This window comes from Amia ocellicauda, chromosome 5 (genome assembly GCF_036373705.1).
Source record: "Amia ocellicauda isolate fAmiCal2 chromosome 5, fAmiCal2.hap1, whole genome shotgun sequence".
In the NCBI taxonomy this organism is placed as follows: domain Eukaryota; kingdom Metazoa; phylum Chordata; class Actinopteri; order Amiiformes; family Amiidae; genus Amia; species Amia ocellicauda.
This window is the reverse complement of record NC_089854.1, coordinates 28969076-28992013: the sequence shown is the minus strand read 5'-3', so window position 1 is coordinate 28992013 and position 22938 is coordinate 28969076. Positions and strand designations below refer to the sequence as shown.

The 22938-nt window shown below is 36.4% G+C and overlaps 1 protein-coding gene across 1 annotated transcript; it reads right to left on the bottom strand.

Annotated features, from left to right (window-relative positions):
- Positions 1–574: 574 nt before the first annotated feature.
- Positions 575–12178, bottom strand: LOC136750003 (myosin heavy chain, fast skeletal muscle-like). Its single transcript, XM_066704704.1, is given in 39 exon segments — positions 575–669; positions 1166–1297; positions 1553–1648; positions 1761–1865; positions 2018–2188; positions 2381–2506; positions 2614–2817; positions 2961–3269; positions 3371–3495; positions 3654–3819; positions 3949–4132; positions 4226–4422; positions 4530–4648; positions 4752–4878; positions 4966–5355; positions 5448–5538; positions 5630–5775; positions 5862–6038; positions 6124–6366; positions 6527–6782; positions 7068–7204; positions 7714–7837; positions 7954–8071; positions 8176–8263; positions 8474–8542; positions 8639–8953; positions 9041–9211; positions 9358–9507; positions 9668–9786; positions 10176–10314; positions 10398–10501; positions 10601–10699; positions 10801–10864; positions 10960–11052; positions 11138–11252; positions 11358–11385; positions 11490–11646; positions 11732–11875; positions 11969–12178. Coding segments are annotated over 39 exon segments (5823 nt in total). The 5' UTR covers positions 12173–12178; the 3' UTR covers positions 575–648.
- Positions 12179–22938: the final 10760 nt, after the last annotated feature.

Sequence of the window (22938 nt, the reverse complement as noted above, 5' to 3'; positions counted from 1 at the left end):
GTGCAAAAACCAGAGGTGTATGAACTTGATAAAGATGGACATCAGAAATCAGCTGTCAACAGAAATGCTGAATGGGATATTGACAATGAAAACAACAGTGAAAGATAGCAAAAACTTCTGATGGTAAATGATAAATGCTGCAAATATTACCATATATGACCACAAAAGCCAACAGGGTAGCTGCACAATAGGGTGAGTATATATGTTTGGGTTTTCATTCTTTTTAAGACCAAAATAGGAGTGTCATTAAAAAATAGGACATGTCAGTAAAAATAATTCCAACTTAGTCAATCATGTCAGTAAAACTACACATTTATGTTTGACAACCCTGGATGGGAGTGATAATCGTTGTTATGGTTGATAGGGATGTGTTAATGGGCCAGACTCAAAAAACCTGCACATCAATATTTTTTATAAGATAAAAAACAAACAGCAAATGGTCCAGATGTCACCTCTCAGAACACTCCTGGATTTGATCTATAAAGCACTATAGGGAAAACCACAGAGATACTCACATCACAAAAGAAATTCCACAAAGAGAGGAAGAAGGATGCAAGTAGGATGTTTTTTATTTAGTGCTGAAGTCAATATTTACACAATAAGATTCATATTGTATGAATCTTTTGGGTACACACACTTGTTTTCTCTTCATTCTGCTGCGTCTTTGCCCTTTAAAAACAAACAAACAAAGAAATTAACAAAGCAAATCGTTAATCCATTAAGATTTCTGTGCTTGTTATAGCTATATTTAATAGAAAAAGATATAGAAAGATTATGTATTAATTTTTGCAAATATTTGAAATTATAAAAAAATATATTTTAAGGACAAGTTTCTAAACTGATTGGTTTACATGTTCTTCTGTATTAGTAGGAGTGTAAATAATTAAGGAGTGTAAGTAAAGTCTCTGTGATTTCCCTGTTCTGTTGATTATATTTGTAACTTTTAGCTATATATATCACAAATCATGGTGGATGTCTGAAGCCTATGGAGTACAAAACCAAATCAAGTAATAAATGTGTTCAATAGTGCCTTCCTATAGACATAATAATAATAATAATAATAATAATAATAATAATAATAATAATAATAATAATAATAATAATAGCTGTGAAATAGCGAGTTTAACATATTTTTACTTAATTTAGTTCAATTAATGGGAAATACCTTGCCAGCATCACGGCTCTTGGCCCTCAGCTTGTTGACCTGGGATTCAGAGATGTCTGCACGCTCCTCCGCTTCCTCCAGCTCATGCTGAGCCTTCCTGAACTTGGAGAGATGGGCATTGGCCTGTTCCTCCTGGAATGAAGATATAAAAATGTATGAACAATAACATGCCTTGTGTCAGATAATACATGAAATCAGTTTTGTTTTACATTTATTTCCATTGGCCTTTATATAAATTGAACTTGCTAATGAATGATTTAGCTGACTTTATTTGTGCAAATAATAAATGGCCAATTCATTTTCATGTGAAAAATGTCACTTTGCCTCTGCAAAGTAAATGAGGCCTTTAATTACCGCTAAGAAATAAGAAAATTAAATTTTACTCACAGCTTCCTCAGCCTGTCTCTTGTAAGCCTTCACTTTGAGCTGCAGCTTGTCAACCAGATCCTGGAGTCTGTTCACATTCTTCTTGTCCTCCTCAGCCTGCAGAGACAACAGATGACACATACTTAATATAGATCATACATGTGTATTTAACCTCTCGTAAAGACAGTACTTGATGTGGTTACTTATTTTACACCCATCGTTATGTTACCTGGTAGGAGAGCTCCTTCACTCTTCTCTCGTATTTACGGACACCTTTTATAGCATCGACTCCACGTCTTTGTTCAGCTTCAAGCTCATTCTCCAGCTCACGCACCTAGAAATAATAACAGTTATTAGCTATAATATATGTATATATATGTATATATGTATATATATATATATATATATATGTATATATATATATATATATATATATGTATATATATATTTTAATGGCAATCAAAATATGTCAGATTGTGAATTTACCCTGGACTCCAGTTTCTGGAGCTGCTTCTTTCCACCCTTCATTGCCAGCTGCTCAGCCTCATCCAGACGGTGCTGCAGGTCCTTCACTGTGACCTCCAGGTTCTTCTTCATTCTCTCCAGGTGAGAGCTGGTGTCCTGCTCCTTCTTCAGCTCCTCAGCCATCATGGCAGCCTGAAAGATGAATGAACGGGAATGTATTTAGTTGGTTTATGATTCAATCAACAAAGGCTGATCTTGTTTTCCTTCAAAGAGTTTTTATAATTAAAAATAGAGCATGAACAAATATATCCCTTTTACTGCAAATATATATCTGCTTATCCAGATAGTGTTCTGTTTCAGATAGTGTTTGACAGTTTGACTCACATCAGTAATAGCCTTCTTGGCCTTTTCTTCTGCATTTCTTGCTTCTTGGATGGTGTCATCAACTTCACCTTGGAGCTGAGCAATGTCACTCTCAAGCTTCTTCTTGGTGTTCATAAGACTGGTATTCTGGAAAATAAAAGCAATTTAGCTTCCTCATTACTCAGCAAGATATAATTTTATCATAAAAAAATGTAGATAATTTAACTTAAACAATATGGAGTTGTCTTGTCAACCTGGGAGTGCAGCAGCTGCACACGCTCACTGGCGTCAACCAGTTCCTGTTCAGCCACTTTGCGGCCTCTCTCTGTCTGTTCCAGGGCAGCCCTCATTTCCTCAATCTCAGCCATCATGAGGGTGTTCCTGCGCTCCACCATGGCAGCCTGTTCCTTCATGTCCTCCTGTCCTCTGACAGCATCATCCAGGTGCAGTTGGGCATCCTGATTTTACAAAAAGTGTAATTTTGTGTATAGTTTGAGAAACAAATGCCCAATAATATTTAACTTTAAAACTCATTGCACTTTCTTTTATAAATCAAATACCACATTGGAACTGGTAATACTATTTGATAGATATTGTGTACCTTGAGTTGTCCTTGGACGTTCCTCAGTTGTTTCTGGGCCTCAGCAGCCTGGCGGTTGGCGTGGCTCAGCTGGATTTCCATCTCATTGAGATCTCCCTCCATCTTCTTCTTCACTCTCAGGGCATCATTCCTGCTCCTGATCTCAGAATCAAGAGTGCTCTGCATGGAGTCAACAACTCTCTGGTTGTTTCTCTTCAGCTGCTCAAGCTCCTCATCCTTCTCAGCAATCTTTCTGTCCACTTCTGATTTGATCTGGTTCAGTTCCAGCTGGACACGAAGGATCTTGGACTCCTCATGCTCCAGTGAGGCCTACATATTCAACATAAAAAATTGAGAGGGATAAGCACAACATTCCGGAATATATCACTTTACAAATGATAACCATATATTAAATTACAACATTGTTGTACCTCAGCCTCCTCCAGTGCAGTCTGGATTTCAGACTTCTCTGTCTCCACCTGCTTCTTTGCCTTCTCCAGCTCATGAATGCTCTTTCCAGTCTCACCAATCTGTTCAGTGAGGTCTGAGATCTCCTCTGTTAAAAAGACAAGAAGAACAGCATAATAACACAATAATAAAACCTCACATGAAGTTTTCATAATTCACACAAATGCTGAGAAATTTTAAAATATTCATATAGGTCAAAAAATAAAATTGTTTTTTATTGTTTTTTTTCCAATATATAGGACTTACGCTGCAAGTTCTTATTCTCTCGTTTAAGGGTCTCAAGATGATCCAGAGCCTCTTCATAGGAGTTCTTCATCTTGAAAAGCTCAGTGCTGAGAGAGCGAGCCTCTTTCTGAGCCGCCTCCAGCTCTGCCTGGCCCTCCTCAAACTTCTGCTTCCATTCTGCGAGAACCTGTTATCATATTTTATAAAGGCATACAAGATTTGAGTTGGACATCAGTGTGTGTTTCTCAATATTCAGATTTATGTCTCAAGGTATGAAGACTTCCTTGATAAATAAGTATATCATTAAACATTTCACCTTGTCAAAGTTCCTCTGCTTCTTGTCAAGGTTGGCAGCCTGGGCATTTGCTCTCTCCACGTCAATCATGAGGTCTTCCACCTCACCCTGCAGCCTCTGCTTGGTCTTTTCCAGAGAGGCGCACTTGGAGTTCACAGCCTCAATTTGTTCCTCTGCATCTTGCAGGCGCTGGGCAAGCTTTTTCCTTTGGGACGATAACATGATTAAAACAGGCATAGAACTTAATAATGTTTATGTAGGTAAATCAACAACAACACTTAAGTAAATTGCAAATTACTTGGCTTCCTCAAGCTCTTCAGTGCGCTGGATGGCGTCAGTTTCGTATTTTGTTCTCCACTGAGCCACTTCACTGTTGGCCTTGGACATTCCGCGCTGAAGTTCAGCCTTGGCCTCCTGCTCCTCCTCATATTGCTCCCGGAGCAGGTCACAGTCATGGCGGGCTGATTGTAAAGCATGAGCCAGAGCACTCTTGGCCTGAAGAGAGAATAAACATATATATAAAAAAATAATAGTAATTGTCCAGTGTTGGCTGTAATGAATTGTAATTGGTCATTGTATTGGTGGAAACTTTCTAACATTACCTTTGTTTCCTCTTCCATATGCCTCTTCAGCTCCTCAATTTGTTGAGTGTAGGCCTGTTTTCCTCTTGTCAGCTGGGATACCAGAGCTTCTTTCTCTTCCAGTTGGCGTGCAAACTCACCTACATGAAAAATTGTTGGTTGGAGGAAAGAGGTGTATTGGGTAATAATTTATATATTCAATGTATTTCTTGATGGAAAATATATGTAAAAAAACAATCATACCATTCTCAGTTTGCAGACGTGCTTTTTGACCACTGATATCATTAATCTGGCGTGTGTTCTCATCACTCTTTGCTTTGATTTCACTGAGTTGGTCCTCTAGAGTACGGCACATCTTCTCCAGATTTGCCTGTCATTGCGATAATAAGCAATATTCTTAAAAATAATAATTTGTAGGTGTATTGTTATTTTTGGAATTAACAGGGTAATGCTTTACCTTAGACTTGGCTACAGACTCCATGTTGCTAGAAAGATCATCAATCTCCATTTTGTATTCACTCTTCTCCTTCTCCAGCTTCTGCTTGACTCGCTGAAGGTTGTCAATCTGTTCTCCTAATTCTGCCACGCTGTCGGCCTGCTTCTTGCGGAGGGCAGCAGCGGTGGCCTCGTGCTGCAGAGTCGACTCTTCAAGGTCGCGGCGGAGCTTCTGGAACTCAGCTTCACGTTTCTTGTTCATCTCAATCTGAGCTGAAGTGGCACCACCAGCCTCTTCAAGCCTTTCACTGATCTCCTCAAGTTCCCTGGAGAGATCAGCCCTCTGCTTCTCAATCTTTGCACGAGAAGCACGTTCAGCCTCAATTTCCTCTTCCAGTTCCTCAATTCGAGCCTAGAGTAAGGAAAGGAGTGTACACATAGGCTGAAACAAGTGATAATAATCAAAGGAATGTCAATTCAAATATTTTAGTTTTAAATGTGTACCTGGAGCTCCTTAATCTTCTTCTGCAGCTGAGCACCCAGAGCTTGTTCATCCTCAATCTTGCTGAGAAGCTGGCTGGTTTCAAAGTCCTTCCTGTGATGTGCAAAGCATATTTGAAATAAGCCCTTTTACATAATACATTTACATAATATTTAATTTCATATATCTTTTAATCAGTTCTTACTTCTTGATCTTCTCCTCTGACTGTTGTTTGTCATTTTCCAAATCCATTACGGATTCTTGGGATAGTTTCAGGTCACCCTCCAGCTTTCTCTTGGCCCTCTCAAGGTCCATTCGGAGTTTCTTCTCTTGCTCCAGTGAACCCTCAAGCTTAAAAAAAGAGAAAAAAAATATATATTAATAAAATGAATGAAGCGTCAGTTTTTTATGAAGTTGTAGTTGGCTCTCCAACTTACATCATCCACTTGTTGTTCAAGCTTGGTCTTGGCTTTAGTCAGAGTGTTGACTTTGTCTTCCTCTGCTTGCAGATCATCCAGAGTCTGCTGGTGTGACTCTTGGAGGGCTTTCTTCTCCTTGGTTAACTTGGCAATGCTCTCATCTTGAGTGGCCATCTCTTCAGTCAGGTTTTTCACCTAGAAGAATTTTAAAAATCAGACTTAATGAAGACATATTCCAGATGATGGAATTATAATTTACAACACTTTTGTAAGATCAAACCTTATTTTCTGTGGCATGTTTCTCCTTCTCCACTTTGGCCAAGGTGAGCTCTAAGTCATCAATGTCTTTCTTGAGCTCAGAGCACTCATCCTCCAGTTTCCTCTTCTTGGCAGTCAGCTCAGCATTCATTTCCTCTTCATCCTCCAGTCTCTCTGTAATCTCCTTCACTTTGGCCTCGAGCTGGATTTTGTTTTTAATCAGGCCTTCACATCTTTCCTCAGCATCACTGAGACCCTCAGCTTCCTGTTAAAATATGATTAAAATAACAATATTAATATTGTATCTTCATACATATATTTATACAGAATAAAAAAAATGACATAACTCCTTGTTTCCCTGTTCCCTGTTGAAAATGTAATAATTTGAGTTTCAGTTGAATGTATCATGTTAAATTAATGCTTACAGACTGGACTTGCAACAGCAGGTCATTCTTTTCCTGCAGCAGAGACACCATTTTCTCTTCTAGGTCCTTTCTCTTAGCTTCTGCCTTTGCCAGATCTTCCTTGCACTTCACAAATTCTTCCTTCATGTTGGCAAATTCCTTCTCAGCTTCTGCGCTCTTCAGAAGTGGCTTGATCTTGAAGTACAGCTTCATCCATGGCCAGTGTTTCACATTCATGAATGAGCGAATGTTGTATTGGATGGTGTAAATGGATTCTCTGTAGGAGAGATGGTTAGTTTTGTTTAATAACTTCATAAAGTATGCATCATATAAAATAGGTGGACAGGGTTAAAGCTGCTGTACTACAGAAAAATAAAATAAAGCTACATTGGATATGTTATTTAGACAACATATTGTAAAGTGGAAATATTTAAGAATCATGTTTTGCTGTATACATTCTTAGATACGTATTTGTCATATAAAATGTTAGTATTTTCTTCCTCCACAGTTTAAGAAACCATTTGATTCTAAGTTTTGAAATGTTGCCACATTTTCCTGTTACCTCCTTTCCATCATCTTTTTGAACTCCACTCTCATCACGAAACCACGGCAAAGTGCCTGAGTACAAGTGATCAGTGCAGCCAGTTTTTCATCTCGCATCTCCTCAAGCGTACCCAGCAGACCAGCTTTAAAGAACACCTGTAATTGAGGAACAAAAAGCAATTATGACTTTATCTTCACTTCTCTGTTGCTCATATACTATAACTATCATACTGCAATAGTATTTCTGTGTAAATTGTGGAGAAGTGCTTGTCCATTTGATTGATGTTCATATTGTGTTTTTTCATGTACATGATAAATAATAGTTACACATTATAATCTATGATTATAATGATTGTGCTTTTCAAGATATTGTGTGTGTATATGTATATATTTAATAGTTTCAACAACCTTCCTGTCAGAGCAGTTTTCCTTGAATGTCCCTTTTGTACACTTAAGAATCATGGAAAGTGCATTTTGGGAGAGAGCACAGGTGGAAAGAGTTATAAAAAAGCAATTTAGATCAAGTGTACATTTTATTATGCAAGACTTCTGCAGCCAATTGTTTTCTCCTCTGCTCTAGGTCAAGTGTTTGCCCTTTTTGGTCAATGTAGTTAGATTTGTCCCTGCAGACATATTTGTCACATACTGTGCTTATAGGTGCCTACCTTGGTGTGCCCAAATTTATACTGAGTGTGATCTACATCGATGGATCCCAAGAGCTTCTCTGAAGCTTTCTTGCTGTCAATGAACTGACCCTCTGGGATGGCACTAGCATTCAATACTTTGTATCTATTACAAAATGACAGAGAGAATAAATTAGGCTTTTTTGACACCCATGGCCTATATATTTTAGTATAATATGTATATATCTTTAGTTTGATCTTCTAATATGGTATTTTCAGCACCTTTGCTTGAAGTCTCCATAGAGGATTCTGCTTGGGAAACCTTTTCTGCAAATTCTGATACCTTCTAGCACACCATTGCACCTCAACTGGTGGATAACCAGGAAGTTTTCCATGAGACCTACAATGAAAATTAAATGTTAACAGTAAATAATACCTGAAGTATATGTGTTAAAACTCAACAGTTTACTCAAATATGAATTACGTGAAGCATGTAGTCAGTACCTGGCGTCTTTGATTCATTGGGAATCAAGCAGCGCACAAAGTGAGGATGTGTGCTTCTCAAGTTGGTCATCAGCTTGCCCAAGTTCTCCTGTGTTGTGACGAGGACAAAAATATTAAAATGTGATGACATGGTAAAATTAATTATTCTTGCATTTTGTTTCTCTACAGTTATTGAGAATTTGAATTGTTTGCAGTTTGTTTTAATTTAGTGGTCTAATTCTGTTTCTACAGGAAATACAACAAGGACAATAGAAAGTTTCCAATACAAATAGAAATGAATAGCAATAGAAATGTTTACCCTGAAGAGTGCGGACACAGTCTGGAAAGAGCCACCCTTCTTCTTGCCACCTTTCTTTCCACCACTTGCCTCTGTTCAAATATATAAAAAGCTCAGTTATGTCAGGGCAATTCATAATATTAAAATAAGTTATTGTGATAAGTTTTTGTAAGAAAACAGAAAAACTTAATTACCTTCAGCTCCTCCATGGGTGGCATACAGATTAGCTAGAAGTTTGACAGAGGATTTCTGGTACAGCCCCACTACAGTGTCATTCAGGGGGTCCTTGTTCTTGTCCAGCCAGCCATTGATGTTGTAGTCCACAGTGCCAGCATAGTGCACCAGGGAGAAGTGGGCCTCAGCCTTGCCTTTGGCAGGCTTGGGTTTCTGGAAACAGTTGGTTTTGCCAAGATGTTGGTCATACAGCTTGTTCTTGAAGGTGGTGTCTGATGCCTTAGGGAACATGCACTCCTCTTCAAGGATGGAGAAGATGCCCATGGGCTGTGGAAATATTAGGCAATTGATTAGAGAGTGAAAGAGATGTAAGGTTATGTTTATACAGAACTTTACATGTGGTATTTTACCAACCTTCTCAATAAGCTCAATGCAGGCAGCCAAGTCCATACCGAAGTCAATGAACTCCCATTCAATTCCTTCCTTCTTGTACTCTTCTTGTTCCAGTACAAACATGTGGTGGTTGAAGAACTGTTGCAGTTTCTCATTGGTGAAGTTGATGCACAGCTGTTCCAAACTGTTGAACTATGTAATGATATTATTGTAATTTAAAATTTACAGAATTTACAAGTTTGTTTTAATATATAAGCTTTTGCTATTCAAGGTATTCAAATTAAGAATGAAACTTACGTTTCACATAATTATTAATGAAAAATTAAATATTTACTTACATCGAAGATCTCAAATCCAGCAATATCCAGCACCCCAATGAAGAACTGTCTGGGCTGCTTGGTGTCCAACATCTGGTTAATGCGGACAACCATCCACAAGAACAATTTCTCATAGACTGATTTGGACAGGGCACCAACTGCATTGTTGACCTTAGAAGCAAAAGGATTCATGAGAATTTGTATTTGTTTTAATGGTAATGAGCATTTGAAAATGTGTCAGCAGCAAGGAGACAGACCTAAGATGCACTTAGATGCATATGAGTTAAGAATTGATCAGTAGCAAGGAAATTAAGAGATTTTAAGTTTTTACCTGAGGTACAGTCTGCCCCTTGGTCACATACTCATTACCGACTTTGACTCTGGGGAAGCACAGGGCTTTGAGCAAGTCAGCTGAGTTCAGGCCCAAAAGGTACGCAACCTTATCAGCCACTGTAATCACAATATAGAATGTTACTAATACTCTCAACTGACACATGCAATGTGTAAGAAAACAAAAAAAAATGGACATTACAAAAATAAAATACATTCTTCCATGCATGTACTTGGTAAATGACAAGGATAATATGTAAATCTATTGAAATCAGACCCATGGGCTTGGAAACATTCTCAGCCACTGATAAATATAAATGGAAGATCTTGAGATATATAAAAGGTTATTTCGCACAACAGAATATTTTGAGCAATACTCATATTTTGTGGACTAGGTTAGCACTCCTTGCTTATATGATTCTTCACAGAACAAGCTGAATATGACCTATATAGTGAGAAATCCTTTATGTATAAGTTATAAAAAGGTAACTTGTAAAACTGAAGTTTACCCTCTGTGCCGTCAGGTTCTGCCTGCTCCTCACGTTGCTTCTGCTTGAACTTCATGTTACCGTAGTGCATCACAGCACCAGTCAGCTTGTAGATGCCCATTTTCTCTTCATTAGTGAAGCCCAGAATGTCAATGGCAGTCTAAATGATCAGAAATGTATCTTGTTAGTAATAGGAACAATACATTAAAAATATGACAATGTTCCCTGATCAGGAGAACTTACATCTGTGGCAACCAGCTCCTCTTTGTCATCAATGCTGGCCACAGTGATCTGACCCTGGCTGATCATAGGGTAATCATAGGGGTTGGTTGTGATCAGAAGCATGTCTGGGGGGAACAAACAAAGAATAAAAGGTTTGAAAATGCCTGTAATTGGTACATAGGTAAACCATGTTAATAAAATCAACAAAATGGTGTTTGTCCTACCAATGAGCTCAGGCTTGTGGTTGGTCATGATCTGATAAAAGATGTGGTAGCTCCTTTCATCAGACAGCTGGAATGTTACTCTGGACTTCTCCAGCAAGTCTGTTTAACACAAGATGATTGTAAGGTAACTGTTGTAATTTTAACTATATAATAAGCCATTACATTAAAAAAGAGAAATGTTAATTTTATAAAAAACTCACAAGTCTCAATGTCAGCAGAAGCCAGTTTTCCTGTGGTTCCAAAATGAATTCTGATGAATTTACCCTTTACGGAAAAATACATTATATAATATGATCATGTATTTACATGAAGAGTGAAAGATGAAGGTATACATTTTAGAAGTTAAGCCTTTGACTTACAAAGCGAGAGGAGTTGTCATTCCTCACAGTCTTGGCATTACCGAAAGCCTCCAGCAGAGGGTTAGCTGAGATGATTTGATCCTCCAGGGTTCCCTGTTAAGGACAGTGGATCATTAACAATGCTGAAGCAGCTGGGGTTTCCTAAGCCATTCATTCACTATAAGCAGAATTTTCTAACCTGCATTTTGCCAGCTGCTGGTGCCTCCTTCTTCTTGTCCCCAGACACTGCAATTGTGGCAAAGTACTGGATGACACGTTTCGTGTTCACAGTCTTTCCAGCACCAGATTCACCACTGAGGGTAAAACATAGAAAAAGATAATCTCATGTTGTTGATGTGCAGGGGAGGAAATAAATATACAATTTGACATGTATTGGATAAGATTTAACTCAAACTTACGTAATCAGGACTGACTGGTTCTCACGGTCTGTAAAGAAAAAGAAAATGATATGTGTATGGTGAAAGACATTGTTAAATCTTGTATTCAAATGATATGTAAGGGTGTGTTCTGATGAAGAGACTTGTGCATACCAGTGAGCATGTTCTGATAGGCATTATCAGAGACAGAGAAGATGTGTGGTGGAGCCTCCATGCGCTTTTTGCCTCTGTAGGCTGTCACAACTTCTGCATTGTACACTGGGAGCCACTTGTAGGGGTTCACAGTTGCACAAAACAGCCCAGAGTAGGTCTGAAATCAAATGTTACATATTTAATGCAATAGCTGATATTAAGACGACATTAGCATGTATTTTTAGTGTTTAATGTTTTCTTACGTAAATCATCCATGCTGCGTAACGCTCTTTGAGGTTATACAGCACAGAGGGCTCGTTCAGGTGGGTCATCATCGCCATGTCCTCAATTTTATCGAACTTGGGAGGATTCATTGGGAAGACGTCATCCTCCTTGACTGTGACAGTCTGATAAACAAAGGTTAAATCATGAATAACAGCACGGAATAAATGTATGTCCTGAATAATAATATATTTCTTGCTTCACTTGATAATACTTACTTGGCCAGCCTCAGTCTTGACAGTGGCTTTGCCCCCTTCCTTACTTTGGAGAACACCTTTGACGTACAGCTCCTTGGCATCAGTTACATAGCAGGCAGTTTTGGCATCAAATGGTTTGTTTTGAGCCTCAATCCTCTCCCTCTCAGGCTTCCTCAGATATATGGCAGCCGGGCCAAAAACGGCCATCTCGGCGTCTGTACTCATGATGGCAGCTCACTGTGAGAAAACAGTATGCAATATAATGAAAAGACTGGCTACTCTTATAATCGTCTTTATATATGTGTGCTTTGTTTTGTAAACTGGGACATTTTCAGATCACATTCTTTGAGCGACAAGATTGTGCTGATGCACTTTTTGAAATCAGCTTTCTTTGGCGTGTACGTGAAGTGTAACATCTTGCAGTACTGCTTGAGGAATATTCTGTTGAAGTCCATGTAAACCTAGTACTATTTACAATTGTTGTTATATCCTGTGTGTGTGGAGCATTTACCTCTTTACACTATGCCCTAGAATTCTAGATTAGATTGCAAACCTGACAGCATGTCATGCAAAAATGAATCAATATTATTCTTGACGCTTGTATGATTAATATATTATGTATGAGCTGTTGTTAAGACTTTACATTTGAATTGAAACAGCATAGGTTTGGGCGGCAGCAGGAACACATATGGTTTTATAAATACTAACATTTACAGCAAAACAAGATTGTATTTGTTTTTACACAGTGCAGTTATTCAATCGCCACATAGTTGTGTGTGAATTAAATGGCATTTTAGTACCTCTAGTGTAGTTTGATTGCATGTGCATGTGTTACCATATAGCTAACCCACGCTTGATGGCGTGTGTGCGCACAGTCTAGTGTAGCACATGTAAAGTCAATCGCAGTGCTTTTTGTCCAGATCCCTGCAAGCTACACACCCGGATCCTTGCGAAGGTCCCTGGGGCAATGAGACCGTTTCTCTATGCTGCGCAAGGTAGAGCAACAGGGCAACAATGCGTGCGGGCAGAGAGGGTTGGGGATGCAGGTGGCTACCGGACAGTGGACAGTATTACTGCTGTCCTGATGAGAAAGCAAGGAAATCTGCGGTAAAAAAGGCCTGAGCGCCAGATAAGCGTTTGAGGCTATTTCCAGCTTTGAAGAAACTCGGATTTCTGCCGTGCTCGTCTTCGAAGAGGAATTGACCACGTATTTACTCGGTAAGTACCATGCATATGATTTCTCATGTAGTAGTTTCAATAATTGCTGCATTTCCACCGGAATTATTATACATTCGATCAACTTGGGGATTGAATTTGTTATACTCTTTTCTCCGTATGCACATATATTGTATCTGTTGCTACGAATGTCTGTTTCTTAATCTGTCAGATCTTAAATTAAGTTTAATACGTATTCATGTATGCCAATCAAGTGAGTGAATTACAAACGTTGTCTTCGCGTTTGCAAACACTAACGCCATTGTCAAACATCTTGTAAAAAGCAACAGCTGAATGTTTTATTTAGCTTTAAATGTAAATGTACTGCAAAACAGCGCATTATGCAGATATGTATGGTGGGGTTTGTCTGTGCGTTTTATGGTAAACCATAATGTTTAAATAAGTTCTACTTGTACATCTACTTTTATTTAAAAACCAAATACAAAAAGAAAGCCTGGTTACAGACTGTGTTTACACAGGGAGAACCCAGCCTGCCAAAAACTGCCGGTGGCTGAGAAACAAAGTCAGATGGCCCACCACCCAGGCAAGAGCAAGCTGACCACAGGAGACTGCTGCCTTGAGTACATTGACATGTATTTAGCAGTTTAACTTGCTACAATTTGCAAACGAGTATTTTGCTTGTATTGAAAGATTATTACAGGAATGCCTAATATCCTTATAATTATTCTTTGGTTATTTTCAACATGATCTGAAAACGGTACTGTTCTATAAATGCTCATAACTCCTGCATTTTGTATCCAAATGCCATCACATTTGTCAGACAACTTGCAGTTTGAGTGGTGTCTCAATACCAGTTTCTCAGAATACAATTCCTCATATTATATATTACTCAAAAACAATGGTAAAAAGTAATCGCATATACAGTCATATGTAATTGTTGGGTACATGTGATCATCTGGAAATAGTGTTTGTCTGATTATGTGTTTGAGGTATTTAGAGAAAAAATCTGCACCTTATTTGAAAGGTCACACATAATTGTATCCCTTATAATTGTGTCAGTACAGTACAGTATTTACAGTCAAAAACTCATATTTTAGGCAGTCTGATCTTCGTACAAGACACCTTCTCCATTTGTGGAACAGTGCAGTTTTCATGATAATTGTACTGTAGATTATTTACTGTAGATTTCTTACCTGCTTGACACCAACCCCAGGAAGTTGAATGTTAAATTGTGTCCACCACTGGGGGAAAAAACAAACATTGATTCTTCCTGCTGGGTTTGATATCATTTTTCTCAGTCTACTGTAACACATTCAATATTTATATTCAACACAATAAATGTAAGTATCAGCTGATTGTGATTGTGATAGTGTGTCTATCAATGAAGTGACTTATGAGGATACATTTTAAAATTATATAAAAAATCACAAAATAAGAAATGTATGCTTACCACTAGTTGGACACTTACCACTAGTTGGAAACTTGGCAGTCTTCTCTAGAGAGGTTGCTGGAGCTGATTTTATAAAGATCGTTTTTGCCACACCAGCAAAATGTGTCTTCTATATGTGGTCATGTAATTCTGTTTAGATCTCATTAAGTCACATTGCCTGTCTCATTATTTTTTGGGGGGGTTGTAAAGTGATATCTTTACCTTATTTGATATTGAAAGATCAGCCAAGCTAAGTATTCCATATGTTGTTTTACAGCTTTTGGTTTTGTGCAATGTCACGTACACATCTATTAAAATAAAATAAGACAGCTCAGAAGAGTAATCCTGAAAATGTAAAATGAACGTTCTGAATAGGCTGGCGGAACTAAATTATTGAATAATAGAAGTAGCCTTATATATTCACAGAGGAAAACATGTATTCATGAAGAGAAACAAAAAATATATAATAGGAAATCCCCAAAGGCCACATATGGTTGAGGAAGTATGCTCTGTCCCTTGCTACTGTGCATTAAATATTAAAACATGAGGAAAATATTAATAAACATTATTATTATTCATTTCAATGTTGAAAGTTAAGTGTTCAGAGAGGTGTTATTTTACAATGTAACTTTGTAACAACAAAACAATTGTATTACTTATTTGTATATAATCTATATTTACATTTAATGACTTTTTTTTGAAAGGCTCCATGTAACTAGTTGACTTCATCGATATAAAATGGTGTGCCTTGCTTTAATATGCTGTGTGGTCAAGTAAAAGTAGAGCATCTACAGTTACTTGCCACTGTCTGTCATAATTTTCAACATGACTTGTTACCAGTCAAATGTGATCAACATAAAAATGTCACTGCCAGCAGCAATCACATCTTGGAATTGCTTTACATGGGTTTAAAATTGGAACTGAGACAAATTCTTAAGAATATTTTTGACACTGTGCTAGGGTCACGTTATCATGCCATAACTACAGCACTAATTAGAACAGTTAATTGTTTTCTTTACTGTGAGGTAGGTGAATAGAAGTGTTCTGCTTGGGGAGATTTCCAGTCTTTTTGATTATGATGAATTTATTATGATTGGTAAGTTGATTTTTGACATTCTTTTCTAAAGTTCTGAAGTCTAGGTACTAGTTACTAAATTGTACTGGGTGTTAAGCATGGCGTGATAGACAAGAAATCACATTTACATTTGCAGTTAAAATATTTTGAAAGCATCATTTCTATTTTAACTTTAATGATAGATTATACAAGGAGATTTTTTTTTGTAATTTTGTTTTGCTGGTATTAAGATCTACGTACAATGGTTTTTAATGTATTTGGTCAGTAAGTCAAACATTTGACTAGCTCGAAGTTTACCATACTTAGTGAATTGTATGATTTAAGTGTCGGTTAGAGGACAACTGTTGCAGTTTCTAAGAAATATAAAGATGTATATGTAAAGTATGAGTTTTTTCTCTTAAATTCTACCATTTTAGCAACTGGTCACCAAACACTAGCTGCTGTCAAAAATAATACAGCTTCAGGGTTCCAATATGTTCTTTCATGATATACAGCTCTGGAAAAAAATAATAGACCACTCCAAGTTCAGAAATCAATGTTAAGTGGTCTCTTAATTTTTTCTATTAACGCTGTCTTGGAATCAGCTTTGATGTGATTCTACGCTACTCTTAAACTAGTCTATTTTAAATTGAACTAGTCTAGTTCACAGTAGAGTGAGTCTGTAGAATAGGAGAAAATAGTGGAAAAGGGAAACAGATCTCAGAAGTGATCTGAAGAAAAAAAACAGTAAAAACCAGGCATAATCAAGTATAAAGGTGTGTAACTTGTATTACAGCTAAATCCTTGTAAATAACTACTCCAGTGCATTCACACACACGGTAAAATACACCATTCCACTGCTTGCTCTCAAATAACAAGAATGTGTCCCTATATGTATTGACCTTCATCATGTTCCTTAATGTCTGGGATCTTATCCAGGATATCAGTTTTGGGGAAAGGACTGTTTCTGGATTTTTGAGAAAACCTGCACAGTATTTAAAGAAAATCCATTAATAATATGTCTCCAAGTTCTAAAGGAAAATGTGTGTGAGAGTAAGTTAGAGTTGTCATATGTGATAAACCTAAAGTAGAAGTTGTGATTTTCTTAAATCTTCTTTTCCTTCTCCACAAATCAGTGTAACAAATAGGAATTTCTTATTATTTTTTATAACAGATAAGATAACCATTCACAAGAATATTTTCAGATTTTGCCAGATCACCAAAGATGCAATTAGATTAACGACAATGTTTTCGTTTACATGTTGCTGAGAACATGTCACTATTGATCACAGCAATGAGATGCATGTTTGAATATGTTACATGAAGGTACAGTCTGCCCCTTGGTCACAAACGTATACCTGCTCAGAACGTACATCTGTGGCAACCAGCTCCTGTTTGTCATCAATACTGGCCACTGTGATCATATGTGTTGGTTGTAATCAGAAGCATATGTTTGAGAAGACAAAACAAAAGAAGTTAAGAATGTTTTTAGAGTTCTGCTATTGATATGTGAACCATGTTAAATAAGTCATGGTGGGTTTTTTCTTACCAAATGAGCTCTGGTTTATGGTTGTACATGATCTTGGTAGAAGATATGGTAGCTCGTTTCATCAGGAAGCTGGAATGTTACCATGAACTTCTCCAGCAAGTCTGTAAATAGAAACTGAATTTAAGTAATCTGTTGTGTATTGTATATCTATATCTATAATAAGCGGGAAAAAAAAGATAGGGGGAGATAACTCTCAAATCTCAGTGTCAGCAGAAGCCTGAGGTTCTGAAGTGAATTCCGATTAATTTACCCTTTACGGAACAATATTTGATATAATTACAGGTATGTATTTATATAAAGAGCAAGAGATGAACTTATACTTCTTAGAAGTTATATCTTCAACTTACAAAGCTAGAGTTGTCATTTCTCATTGTCTTTTCGTTATCGAAAGCCTCCAGCAGAGGGTCGGTGAGATGATTTGATCCTCCAGGTTTCCCTGTGAAAGACATTGGATCATTAATAAGGCTCTTACAGCTGGGTTTCCTTAAGTTTTCATTCGCCATAATTACCATTTTTCCAACCTGTTTTTTACCAGGCTGTGCATCCTTCTTCTTTTCCCTAGACAGTACTGGATGACACGTTTCCAGCCCCAGATTCTCCACTGAGGGCAAAATACTGAAAACCGTAAACTCTTACCCTTTGCATAAAATGGTGGCACATTTTGGTATTGTCTATTGCATAATATTGTTGCATATGAGCTGTACATACTAAACAGCATTTCTTCTCATTTTATGATTTACTGTCTACTGCAAATATCGAATCTCTCCTGTGACCAGTCTAAGACTGCATATACCGGTATGTACTATATATTATTATATAGAGTAGAGTATTATTACTACTGGTTGAGCTTCCAATATAGAATTTTTTTATATATATACTGCTCACTTGTGCTACAGGGATTTGGTAAAATAGATTAAATTAAGAAAGCTAGAGAATTTGAATGTAATTGGGAAACATAAGTGATTCATTGTTAAAAGAATGTATGTCCACAAGCCAAACTTTTCTACTTAAAAAGAAAATCATCTCTAGATCCATGGACAAGTGTTCCTTTCTGTATGTGCTTCCTGGCAATAACATGTTTTCTTAAGGAATGGAAAGAGAACAGCTCAGATTTTACCAGGAAGACAGACACAGCTCTCTTTGTCTCTGTGAAGTCCAGCAGGGATCAATGGCAAGCCAAATTATCATTTAGAGATATATTTAATTGATTAGAAGATATCTGTAAATCATTTAAAGATATCTGCAAATAATTCCAGATATCTTCAAATATTTCAAGATATCTAAATCATTTAAAGATATCTGCAAATCATTTAAAGATATCTTTAAATACATTTTGAGATATCTCTAAATGATAATTTGGCTTGCTATAGGGATCTGACTAGTGAAAGATGATAGTGATCCTACCATTGCATTTTGCACTTCCCTCCAGAGCCACTGAAGGGTGTAAACTGAAGTTAAACCAAATGGCAAAAGTGAGATTTTCATTGCACCAATCTGGCATGATAGTAATTTCATGCAATCTTCTTTCTTATTTATTTTCATTTCATGTGAAACCCAGATAGTCAATTGAAGTGCTGTGCTATGATTGCTATGAATAGCCAAAACAATATGGAGATTGGCAATAGCTCTGTGAAATGAAGATTGTACCTTTGCAGAAAAGATATCGTTTTAAACAGGAAAACTCCAAAGGCTAAATATGTGAAGCAAAATAATCTGTTGATTACAAACTACCACAATGGCAAGTCATAATTTTCTTTGCCACTATCAGTACATGTATATGGCTGCTGTATTTGAAAAGATAATAACATATCCATTATAATATACGTGGAGACTGTTAGTTTATTAATGTATTAATTCATTCAATAATTATTATTTTTTAACCCGTGTGTATGGCTTGTCTTTACTTTCATAAATATTTGAGCTACATCAAATATAGTACCTTTACTATAGTACCAAATGAAAACAAGCTGTTTGTGCTTGATAATTGAGCACTCGCATCCTAACAATATTAAATACACCTCTAATCTGATATAACATGGTCCTCCGGAGCCAAACAAATCTTGCCGTGTTATTTACAGCTTTTATGCTTTGGCATCGAGCATTTCCGGTATTAATAGTCAATCAAACAAATCTCTACAATGGTTAAATTGTATTGCCTTTAATTTAACAATAGAATTAAGAAATAAGCTTACTTAAAAGATACTGTAGCTTGTTAGAGGGGTGCACACCCTCCACTATTGTTACATGCGGTGTTTATGGGGCATGCTGTATTGCAAACAGTAAATGCTAGTTGCAGAATTTGTCTAACGATTCACCAAATAATTCTGTCAAAAAATTGTATATTTAATAGTAATCACCATAAAAAATAAAAAAATAACATATACAATAATATGGCAGATAGACCTTTAATTAATAAAACAGTACTTTTAACAGCCTGCAGTGGAGTCAACATGAATTCCTCTGTTCAGTTACAACTCACTATTTCACTATTATTTTTATCTATAGCATCTTTCCAATGAATCCACAAGATTTTTAGTAGGATTTAAATATGAGAGCTGCTTGATTTTTGTGTTTTCTAACTAACTATAGTTTTTCAAATATTTAAAATTTTAAGTGATCTTTTAATATTATTTTTTTCTCAGCAAGTGGCTGCATTTAAAAACAAACAAACCAAATAACACCCACTTGAATCAATCTCCTACTTTGAAAATAAAATTAAAGCAGGATAAATGCACACACATGAAAATACAATATATGTGAAATCCACCTTTGGCTTGAAGCATCATGACTTAACGACTTTCATACTGCATGTCAATTTAAATTTGTACTTAAATGCACACCTTCTCAAGATTACATAAAAAGACTATGAAATGCACCTAGTCAGCAGCCTGTTACTATTACATTTCCTGGGACAGAAGTATTAATCAGTTTATTTCAGTTAGTTAACATGTTTAATATTATATCAAGTTAATATGAATTAATGGAACATTTAAGGGCCATATACAGTACATTAGTGTGGCAATACTGTATATACAATTCCTCTATAATAAGGGTATTGTGAAAATCGGGGAACATTTTTGGAAATAGGGGGAAATTGACTCCCTAATGTTTCGGAGAAGCATATGGCAACCCTGGCACCAAAACACAATTGCAAAAGGAAAAACACAATTGCAAAAAGAAAAACAAAAAAACAGTAGAACGCAAATGCAAAAGCAAGAACAGAAATGCAAAAAGAGAAACGTGAAAGGAAGAACACAAATGTAAAAAGAAACAAAAACAAAAAACAGAATGCAAATGCAAAAGGAAGAACAAATGCAAAAAGAGAAACAAAGTGCAGAATGCAAAAGGAAGAACGAAATGAGAAACAAAAACAAAAAGCAGACCGCAAAAGGAAAAACACAAAAAAATTTGAAACACAAAACAAAAAAATATATTTTTTTAGTTCCTTCATCCCCAAGCCGCATTATTTCAAAGCCCACTGCTGTTATGGGCAAGTGTTTATTTCTGATATTAAAAGTCATTTGGTCCCAGAGCTGTTTTTTTGCATTCTGTATTAACAAATATAGGTCTTGATCGTAAATTATCGTAAAGGATCTACATTTGTCGCTCTATACAGTGCACCTCCACTTCTAATTATACTTCCCTGTAAAGAGTTTACAATCAATAGAGTCATTATATTTATTTTGTGTTTTAATTAATGAAGCGACAGTGACATTCAAAATAATCATAATTCCAGGAGCCAGCTGATTTCCGGGTCTCCAATCATACGTATACTTTAAATTGCGAGTTTCTCTCTTGCAGAGAGCACAGAGCAGACAACAGCGAACGGATACCGCTAACCGATAGCAGCGCTTCAGTCCTGTGTGGGCGTGTAGCTTGCCCATAACAGCGGTGGGCTTCCAAATAACGCGGCTGGGGGAAGAAGAAACTATAATACATTTTTCTGTTTCTGTGTTTCTCGTTTTGTTTTTGTGTTTTTCTTTTTGCATTTGTGTTCTTCCTTTTGCTTTTGCGTTCTACTTTTTGCTTTTACATTCTGCTTTTTGCAATTGTGGTTTTCTTTTTGCACTTGTGTTTTGCACTTCAGGGCCACGGATCTTATGCAGTGCAGTGAATATTTAAAAATGCTGTAAATCCGCCCAGCTTTATGTTTTTGTGTTTCGACATTTGAAACAATTTGTTTCTTGAACATTATTATATCCCAATTTGTGTTATAGGTAGAGGTGTATTATATATGTATTATATATTTATATTATATATCATTATATATTTAAATATATATTTTTAAATAAAACCTTCTAAGAATGAAAAACACTCCACCACAATGGAGCTCATACCTTTTTTGCATTCATGTATTTGTAAATTAGGGTATTTGAAAAGCTTATTGATTAAATAGTTTGCCTGCCTTTAATATGTTGTGTTATAAATTAAGAGCACTGCATCTACAGTTACTTGCCAACTTATTCAAATTTTATTGCCAGACATACTTGCCAGCAACATACTTTTATGGCTTATAATTGGCCTTCAGGGAGCAGCTTATAAATTACACTGACCGCAGGCTTCAAATGGCAATCATAAATAGGATTTGTGACGCATTTATAAAATGTTGTACTTGTTAAGTATAGTTCACTGTATATTAAAGGGGGGGGGGGGTTATTGGGTTTAACCAATCAACTCCTGCATATGGCTCCCATTTTTTATATTTTATGTCATGTCTCCAAATGTATACACAATTCCAAATTTGACAACCCCTCATTTATAATAGGTTGTATTATTTATTAAATATATTTTATGTATTTATTAATATATTACAATATTACAGTGCACACACATTTTCATACCCTTAATACATTTTACCAAATGGTTGCAGAGAAGAAATTCAAATGTGCAATCATTTTTGCTCAAATAGATTAAAAAAATATACACATTGAAATCTAACAGCACCGTACAGAGCTTCATATTTTACAATGTTGTGCTTTTCAGAAAACAAAAGGTTTACATTTATTCACACATATAAGTATCTCAAAGTAAAATCCTGCCCAAAATATTCATGGAAGTTAATAGGAAGCTTTGGACTTTTTTTGAAGATTGAAGTTTTTTCCTGGTGCCAAAGTCAAAGCAGGATGGATTGTGGGAATATGAAAAAAAAGCCATTCTTTTCAAAACATGTGGTGTTCTTCTGTGCAGTGTACAGAGTATTAAAAATGTACATATAATTGATGTGAGCAACATAATAAACAATTCACACTCGCTTATATGTAGGCAGTTGGTGCCGATATGTCTATCTTATACCTTAAATATGTGACCTAGTTTCAAACCTTTACTGTATCTTCCACTACACAAAAATATGTCAAAAAAACTAAATAATAAATTTGTATTTTCCTGCATTTTGAATAGTTGGACATGCAGTCTCCCTGTATTAGATACTAATTATAATGATATATTAGTCTTACAAGACATCCCATTTGAAAGCTTACATCATGAGAACCAAACTGTAGCAAACCACCAATATGATTATCATTTTACAAGGACCTCTTTAGACCTTTGCCCAAAGGGTACATGGTTTCACAGGAGGTTTTTCAACAAGAAGAAAAGCAGGGTATCAGAACTCCAGTTACCTATCTATTCACTGGGTGTCCACATGTTGATTGTCCTGCCAAACACAGGACACTAAACCCAGGTTATTAGGTGTCAAATGATTGCTCAACATAGTAAACAGCTTTGCCTGTGTATACAATTTATTAATTTATTAGTATTTTTACAATATAACTCAATGGAAGATG